Below are 9,599 nucleotides of genomic sequence, written 5' to 3'. Positions count from 1 at the left end.
TCTCCATAATTTTGCCCATCATTGGTAATAAGCTGATGGGCCTGTAGGACGTGAGCAGTTTTCTTTCTGAGCCTTTCTTCGGAACCAATACCACAATTGACTTTTTCCAGATGTTCGGGAAGTATTGGAGGTCCAAGATTGCATTTGCCACTATGGTTAAGTCCTCAATTGCTGTTTTCGGTAGCTTTTTGAGGACCTCATTTGAGATTTCGTCATGTCCAGGGGCTTTTCTCCTCTTCGTCCCCTGGATGATCTCATTTGTCACTCTTTTGGCTTTGATGGTCTGCCAGCTTTGGAAGTGGGCGGCTACTATTTTATCCACTGCCTCTTGTTTCTTTGGGTGATCAACCAGGTTTACTCTGTACTGGAGCTCTAGATGATTTGCAAAGAGGTCCACTTTCTCTTTGGGGTCCGCAGTGGTAATTCCGTTTTCTTGGATTGGTGGCATTAGTCTCCTTGGTCCTTTGGTGAGGTTCCTGGCCAGTTTCCAGATCGATTGGTTGTTCTCTTCAGCCTCAATTTCGTCCATGGTAGTATCCCAGATCTGCGACCTGAGTTCCTTCATGTCTTCCTGGATCGCAGTCTGGAGGCGGTTGACTTGCCTTTTTAAATACGGGTCTTGCGTACGCATGGCTATGCGTCCGGTTTTTCTCCCTGATTTTGGCTTTTAACCAGGGAGGTGTTTGGTCTATTTGGTTGGACGGTACGACGGTTTGATTTGTTGAGGCTGCCAGGGCATTTTTAATTTCCCTGGTGATACTTTCTGCTGCCTGGTCCAAGTCGTCCTCTGTTGTGGGCTGAGGGATCCTGCTGGAGCTTTCCATTATGCTCTGGAAAGTCTGCCAGTTAGTGATCCTTTTAGTCGCAGTGATCTTGTTGGTTTGGTTCGGTCCAATTTGCAAGAGTATCGGTAGATACGTACAAACAGATCGGCTCCTCTACGAACTGCTCCGCCACCCAGCCTATCTCCAAATTTAGCCCCTTGCAACTATTTCCTGTTTCCAAACCTGAAGAAAAGGCTGGCCGGTAAGAGATTTGGGTCCAATGAACAGGTCATCATTGAAACAAACGCATATTTTGAGGACCTCGAGAAACTATATTAGTTGGAAGGATAAAAAAATGATAAAGGCGCTGGACTAAGTGAATCTTCAAGAACCGGTTTGAAACATTACCATCAATTGCTATTGGATCAACTAACTCTAAATAGCAATTTAAAAGCACAGCACTTTGAGACAAGGACCACATGTCTTGGTTATGGATTGTGCAACCATACTAAAAAGTACGTCACTTGTAAAACCGATAAAACCTTATGGTGAAAAAGGGAAGATAATTTGCTAACAAATGTTTACCAAACTAACACATTTGTTAAAATTTGCAAAGCATATTTTTTAATTGGTTTTACCTTTAACATCAGCTTTAATTTCTTCTCGCAGTCGAGGTCCAGCTCTTCTGAATATACTGGCGCTTGCAGGATTAATGTCGTTCATCGATTCATTGGTAGAGTTAACTATTGCATCCACTTCGAGGCTTGAAATATCGCCGTCCCTAGAATAGTAATAAAATAAGTACTAGGGGTTTTTTCACATTAGAAACTCGCCACTTACCACAGTATCAACTTCTGATTAATACAGTCATCGCAGGGAAAGGGAGAAGCGTGTAGGCCTCGAACTTCCCCACTGGGGATAATGACGGAGGCATGCTGCGCAGAAGGAGCGTCGCCCCAACGATTTAGGGTCTCTACTAGCACCACTGGCTCAGGAAGCTTGCCCAACGGTTCGGGTTCCATCACAATTCGAATTCAGAACTAGAACAAGTTGAAATATTACTACTTCACATTTTAGAAATATCGATGTTTGAAAACATATGTAATAAAGACAAGCATTTTTTCGGTATCATCTGAACAAGACAGGTATGTGTTCACGGTCGCTAATTTCAGGCTGAACCCACCTGTAGAGAGTAAATAGGTTTGAAACCGGTCCTGGGGGTGCCTGAGGTTAGCGAACCTCGAAATTTGCACTGTCTTGAATATATGTAATGCAAAAACATCCAACATGTGTAGTACCTTCGATATCAAATGTGTCTGCTACAAAGCAAAATGAGCCAGAACAAGAATATGTTGTTATTTGGATCATTAGTAACTTGAAATTTATAAAACTGCTGGTGGAAAATATTCGATCTCCGCATGAAAGCGGAACTGAGGGTACTTGTAATTGCTTGCAATCATTGACATTCGTATTAAATATTGAGGATTTTTATACAAAGCGTTTGTTGGTATGTTAGCTTTCAATGAAGCGTTCATAGGGATGAGTCGTTTTCTTTGCAAGCGGTGTAAGTCCACGTTGATTAAAAAAAGTGTTAATAAAAGAAATTAATACAATTTACTGCTTTGGACCATTTCTTTATAAACTTAATGAACATTAACTTTATGAACAGAAAAAGTTAAAAATAATCAGTTTATTTCAGATTGTCTATGTTTCTTATAAGAAAGTCTGTTTGGAGATATGCGAACTTAGAACAAATGCCTCAAGAGTCGTTAAATGAAATTCTTGGTGGGGATTCAGACAATGGCGCTGATAATTTGGCTGAAATTTCGCTGAGAAATTTTCTTGGGACGCCTGACATAGTCAAAACTCACAATATGGCTGCTGAGATTGATAAATATGACTCTGAAGGTGAAATCCCCCTTTCAGTTTTGACAAAAAAGAGACCTACTGTTGAGGATAACGATAGAGCTAGGCCTGAGTAACTCAATAAATTTTTAGGGGTTGGAGCAGTGCTACGCAAATAGCTTGGTGCGCCAACCCAACGTACCGGCGCAGTAACTCAGTTTCGTTGCTGGGAAAATGTTGATAACTTTTTTACTTGCTTTTAGATTTATTTTAAAGGCCAGTTAACAATAATATTCTTAAAATTTCTTCAAAATTTCAGAATTTTTCAGTTTTAGCAAAGTTACTATTTTTTCTAAATGCTCAATTTTCAAAAAAATATCTTAAAAATAATGACAATCGTAAAAACTATTAGCAGATAAAGTAGGAATATCCGAGGATCAGCCAGACTTTCGCTCAAACGATAGACGCAATATTACGCCAATTGATAGAGAAATCCATTTAATTCAATAGAGCAATGTACACATGTTTGATCGGATAATACCGACAAAATTCTTGTTTTTATAAACAATAAAACAATGATCAGAACAGAATGTCGTAATAGTGTTAGTACTGTAGGGGGGGGAGGGTCCGAATGGGGCGACGAGAATTAGCCTTAAAGGCCCTTTTCGCCACTCCCCCTCCATCCAGCCCCGCCTTACTACCCCTCCTATTCACCACCCAGGCGTCCAGTCTTCCTGGCGAAGGCGAGGATCAGTCTTCACTCTAGGGAAGACAGTTCCTTGCAGGAGAGTGTGGAGGCCCCACGCAAGCGCCTTCTCATGAACGCCCAGTGGTGGCATACTCCTAGAAGTTGATACGATGTTTCCTCTGCCGTTCCACATTGTGGGCATACGGGGCTAACACCGATTCCAAGTAGGTGTATGTGTCTGTTCAGACCGCAGTGGCCTGTCATTACCCCAATCAGAGTTCTCAGGGCCCAGCGACTCCATGACATCAGCCATTTGGACGTTGCATTGGCCTCTCCTGGCATTCCAATCAACTCTTTGGCTTGTCTACACCCTTCCGCCTTTCTCCACGACTTTGTGGTACCTTTAGGGGCCCAGTCGTTAAGTGCGCTTGCTACCTGTCTGTTATTTAGCCCTATGTGAGGTTCGGCACTTATTGGGCAGAAGATCCGCGCCTGGCCAATGCGTCGGCCTGCTCGTTCGCCACGAAACTCATGTGCACCGAAATCTACACCAGGTTTCCCTGTTTCCGTTCTGCTACTTTATTCAGGGCATCCCAGCACTCCTGGATCAGTCTACTGCCCATTATAACACTGAGAAGTGCATTTAGTGCCGCCTGGCTGTCAGAGTAGATCTCAATCTCTCCTTCTAGCCCTTCTATGACCTCCTTGTCTGTGGCAACTTCGAGGATTGCATATAATTCCGCCCGAAAGACTCGTCCAGCCTGCCAACGAAATAGATGCTCCGCGATTGGTGTCTTGCCGGTAGACTCCCGCATCGGACAATCCTGTACTGGGCGCCCTTGAGCCGTCGGTATACCAACATTGCACCCCTTCTCGGGCAGTCACCGTCCTATAAGTCCAGCTTTCTTTTGCGGGCATTTCCACCTTAAACTTCCTTTCTATCCTAAGTCTGCTGTCAGGTGTCACCTAGGATTGGAATATCACGACGCATGGCGGCCCCTATTATTTCGTGTCCCTGACATGGGAAGGTGTCACGCCTTGTAGAGCCGCATTCCATCCACTTTAGCCCCGCGGCGACCTGCCTGCGTATCTACAGGGGCAATTCTGAGAAGCCTAGGAAGATATTCAATGTCGTCCTCATTGCTCCGCTCATCGCTAAACAGGCCAGTCTTTGCAGACCCGCAAGTTTCCGGGATACGAAGGCCACCAGACCCACAGGAGCCTTAACAGATCTCCGGTCTTATGACGACACTGTATAACCACTTCATAACGTGTGGTTTCAGGCCCGGTTTTTTTTTCAGATTTCGGCGCAGACGCCACATAGTGACGGTGGTAGCCTTCTGTATAACTTTCTCTACGTGGAGATTCCACGTGAGTTTACTGTCTAAGGTCACGCCTCCGTACTTGACCTCCTCGGCAAGGGTAAGAGGCCGTCCGTACAGCGTTGAGGCCCTATAGTCCCTTAATTGCAAAAAGTCTGGTCTCCGTTTTGCCGGGATTAACTGATAATTCAGCATCAGTGCACCATCTCTCTTTTGTCCTACACGCAACTGCATTATCTCGCAGACAACTTGCGCAACTGCCCAGGAACTTTCCTTGAACGAGAACAAGGCCGTCGTCCGCATAGGCCTGCGTGTAGAAGCCCTCCTGGTCTAGCCGCCGTAGGAGCCCCTCCACAAACAGACATTACAATCGGGGGGGAAAGCAGCTGCCTTGTGAACAGCCCCCCCGGACCGCGATATCCAACCGGTCTACCACCAGGCAGGCCCTGGCCCTGCGGCTAGCTATCGCACTCCGGACCCAGTGATGAGTCGGGAGCTCCTTTTGATTTGAGAGCATTGCAGATGTTGCTTGTTCTGGCCATATCAAAAGGCCTGGCCACATCGAAAAAGAGGTCACTTCTTTATCTTGTAATCCCTGTTCAGCTTTTTGGACCAGAGCTTGGAGAGCCGTGTCTATCGACCTTCCTTTCCTGTATGCGTGCTGGTTACTGTGCAGTGGAGCCCTCATGAGTACTTCCTCTGTCAGATACATGTCTATAATTTTTTCCTCCGTCTTCATGAGAAAAGACGTTAAACTTATGGGTCTGAATGATTTGGGCTCGGAGTAGTCCTTTTTACCACGTTTTGGTATAAAGACGAACTCCGCTGTCCGCCGATCGTAGGAGACATATCCGATTGCCACGCTGGCCCGGAAGATCCTTCTCAGAAGCGGGAGTAGGATACCTAGGCCCGACTGCAGCATTTTTGGAAATATCCCGTCCGGACCTGCGGCTTTATATGAACAAAATTGCGAGACCACCCATTTGACGGCGTAATCACTTCTATCACTTTCAGTTCTCTTGTCAGACCACATCATAATGTGGTCAAACAAGAGAACTTAAAGCCCATTTATAAACTTGCCGTTGCCGTTTGCATTCACCGGTACCGTTTGCGTCGAAAATCAAGTATTGGAATACCCAACATCCATTTATAAACACCATGGCCGGTACCGTTTCCGTTCTGCGCCAGTCGATATGAACCAATTTCATTTCTTGCCGGTGAACGTTCGTAGAACAGCCGTGGTACGTACCAACCAATCCGAATTCAGTATTTGGTCGGCCCAAATCAGCTGATTCAAAACATTCAATAACAGGAAAGATTTTAGGTTCAAAATTCGACTGACAGCAAACGGTAACGGCAAGTTTATAAATCGCCTTTTGTAGCGCAAACGGCAATCGTCACCGCAAACGGCACCGGTAAAGGCAACGTCAAGTTTATAAATGGGCCTTTAAAGTCTCATCCGGCATTAGACAGGGAGATAGTCTTAGCCCATGCCTTTTTAACATCATAATGGATCAAATAAATGAGTGTGAACGAAGTCGATGATTTTTTCAATTCAGGACGAACAACCGCCGCCTGAGAACATTCAGTTTCGCAGACGCTGCTGTCTTGAAGAAAGAGTTCGAAGATAACCTGTAGCACCTTCTCTACAGATTCAACCTAACAGCACAGGGCATTTGCAAGATATTGTTACGACTCCCGGGGTTCGAATGATTCCAGTAAACCAATAAAAAAAATCACAACAATTTATTGAACAACCAAATACTAACTAACTCAAAACTATAGCGCGCGAATCGAACACACTGAATATCGCTTTAAATATTTCCCTGTAAGCTGTCTGATTAACTAACTCAGTCCGGTCGCCTTGCCGTATTTATATTAGCGCGCAAGGACTCTCGACGACCCGCAAAGATTCTCCATTTTGCGGGATTTCCATAGCCCAATGGACTATTGCCGTTCGTTCTCGAAGTATCGAGCTAGGCCTCCCGAAAACGCTGGAAGCTGCGTTGCCGCTGTGCGCTAAAAATCAAGCCACAACAATATATTAGGAGTTAGAATTAGTTTTAAAGGTTTTTTTTTTTCGAAAGTTGAGGCTGTATTGAGCAAAAATGGTTCCAAATGGATTATTCAAAGTATTGTCCATCGCTAGCCACTACTTTTTCCCATCTTTCTGTCAATTTTCGGATACCAGCTCAGAAGAACAGTTCGTCTTTTGATGCGGTCCATGTATCGATCCATTTTTTCGTTTCGTCGTAAGAGGTGAAGTGCCGGTCAGCCAAGCCATAGGCGATCGATCGGTACAAGTAGTAATCGGACGGGGCAATATCTGGGGAATACGGCGGGTGCGGTAGAACATCTAATTTCAACGTTTCCAAGTACTTTTTGGCTGGTTTTGAAACATGAGGACAAGCGTTGTTATGTTGCAAAATGACTTTGTCGTGCCTCTGCTCGAATTGCGGCCGTTGTTCCTTCAACGCCCTGATCCCACCAAATACAGAGCATGAGCTTGGATCCGTAGATATTCGATTTGGCGTTGATGACGATGTGTGGCCGACATATACATACGTTTTTTTACGTTCGGAGTTATCGTAATGAATCCACTTTTCATCGCCAGTAACGAAGCAAGGAAAACAACTTTCCTTTTTTGACGCGCGAGCAGTTTTTCGCATGTCAGAAGCCGCTTGTCCACGTCTCTCGGCTTCAGCGCGTATGGCACCCAATGTCCTTGCTTCGCAATCATCACCATCGCGTTGATACCTTTGCCGACTGTTGACAAGTCAACTCCCAATGATACGGACAATTCTTGGAGCATTTGACACAGATCTTCGTCGAGTAACGCCTCCAATTCTTCGTCTTCGAACTTTTTCGGCTGACCGGGACATTCCTTCGGTGTCAAAATGACCACTTTTGAAGCGTCGAGACCAGTAATCACATGTTGAAATCGATGAGGTATAACCCCCGAGAGCTTCCTCGAGCAGCAAACGATTCGCAGCAGCGGTTTTTTTTCGAATAGAAGCAGAACAATTAAAGCTTCCCAAAAATTGCGTTTATTCGGCACGAAAGTCGGYATATTGAATGGTCTTGGAATGTATGATGTTTACACTTGCGCAAGATGACACATACTTACAATCCAAGCTATAATATAGTGCTTTAACGCGAATATAGTTGTGGAGTGCCCACATGCAATATCCGTTTATACCGCCATATCTTAGAAAACCTATAAAACTAATTCGAACTCCTAATAATTTTGGTGAACAAATATATGACCACAGAGAGCAAGATACGAATTTATAAGACTTGCGTCAGGCCCATGATGAGCTACGCCGCGGTGACAAGAACTGAAACGTCTATTACCAAAAAAAATGAGAACAGTGGAGATGAAAGTCCTAACAACAATAAAAGGGACCACATTGTACGACAAGATATGCAGTGACAACACCAGACGAGAACTGGGAGTGCAGAACGTTGTCAGATAATCCGGTGTTAGAGAGACCATATAGAACGAATGAGTCCAGACTGCAAAGTAGGCCAAAACACAAAAACCAGAAACAATGCGCCCAGCTGGCAGACCCCTTAACCGATGTACATCAGGATTACAGGAAGACTGATGACAGAATTGACCGGACTTTGTCCTTTTACATGAAGAAGATATAAATATCCATGCTGTAACTCGTAATTCCAAAAATAAAATATTTTTTAAAAAGGAGATTTTCAGGTTGAAGTGTTTAACTAGCTAATTATAAAATAATCAAGTGAATTAGCCTTTTTCTGTAGGAAATAAAGATTATTTATATATATATCAAGTGAATTAATTTAAGACCTGTTTTATTATCTAAAGCGCATTACTTTAAATTGTAAAACTTAGAGCAGTATTAAAAAACAGTTTTCTGTGGATTCTTTATAAAATTTGTATTCGATATAAAATGTAAACTTGAGTCGAAAATATAAAAATTCTATTCCAAATAAGAATAAGTAAGTCCATTCCAGAACGGTTTTATTTGTCAAAGCAGTATCCTATTTTGATCAAACTAGGTCAAGAGCATTTAATGGTTGAGATTTAAAGTTGCAAGTATCGACGTTTCCTTCCGATTGATGGATTATGGATGTCGTTTTGTGTCGACACGCGACAATACTGTAGCCACACAATCTTTTAAAAAAATGACAGAATTATGAATCTTGTTCGAAAAATGTAATATTTGAAAACCAATGTTTTATTAAAACTAACAAAATTTTGAGTTGCTGAATTATATTATTATAGACTATATTATGCTTGATAGAAATCATAATTACTATTCTGCTGCTAAATTCGTGGCTTCCGTTCATAGTGAGGATGTATCTGAATACTGAATACAATAGGGTGTCCCACCGGGAACCGCCACGATCGAAATCTGGCAACCTATTATGAAGAGAAACTTGAAAATTGGACAGTGTGCCAAAGTCATTGGGCGCAAACGGTCTAAAATATTTTCAAGATGGCCACACTTCCGGTTATCCCGGAAGTAGGTATCAACTTGCTTATTTTAAATGGAACACCCTATATACAGGGTGATTCAAAACTGGCGACATTCCTGTTAAGGGGTGATAGAGGCTCCCTTGGGGAGTACCAGACAAATATTGAAACATTTTTTTCGAAAATTTCTAGAAGAGATTAACAGTTGAAGATCGAATTTCAACTTTGTTATTAAACATTATTTTGAAAAAATCCCACGTTGGATTGGCAGCCTATTGGAATACTTAAGCATTCAAAAAGAAAAATTACGATCTTTGTTTGAAATTACGAAAATTTTGGATATGAAAAAAGTTACATTCTACAATTTTTTGATGAAAAGGCACAGCGGCAATGATGTTTGATGTCATTGACAGATAGTTACAGGTGGATAGCCCTTGTTAATAATAACAATAATTTGTCAAACTGTGACTTACTTTGAATTTCCTTTCACGAATTTGCGGATATGCGATTAGTTCAGGGGAAATGCTACA

At 42.9% G+C, this 9,599-nt stretch overlaps 1 protein-coding gene across 2 annotated transcripts in view; it reads right to left on the bottom strand.

The window, feature by feature from the left end:
- The window catches only part of LOC109541575 (protein GDAP2 homolog), an 82,742-nt gene that overhangs the window by 69,876 nt on the left and 3,267 nt on the right, over nt 1–9,599 (bottom strand). For both annotated transcript variants that reach the window (XM_019910455.2, XM_048670286.1), the window contains exons 2-3: nt 1,605–1,804; nt 1,403–1,545 (exon numbers count right to left, since the gene is read on the bottom strand). In XM_019910455.2, coding sequence (XP_019766014.1) covers nt 1,403–1,545; nt 1,605–1,786 — 325 coding nt within the window. In that variant the 5' untranslated portion in view covers nt 1,787–1,804. The remainder of the gene's footprint in view (nt 1–1,402; nt 1,546–1,604; nt 1,805–9,599) is intronic.

The sequence above is a fragment of the Dendroctonus ponderosae genome, unplaced genomic scaffold (genome assembly GCF_020466585.1).
Source record: "Dendroctonus ponderosae isolate FM_Combo_2020 unplaced genomic scaffold, Dpon_F_20191213v2 Dpon_F_20191213_1, whole genome shotgun sequence".
In the NCBI taxonomy this organism is placed as follows: Eukaryota; Metazoa; Arthropoda; class Insecta; order Coleoptera; family Curculionidae; genus Dendroctonus; species Dendroctonus ponderosae.
The sequence above is the reverse complement of the archived record's forward strand: the minus strand, read 5'-3'. Positions and strand labels throughout refer to the sequence as shown.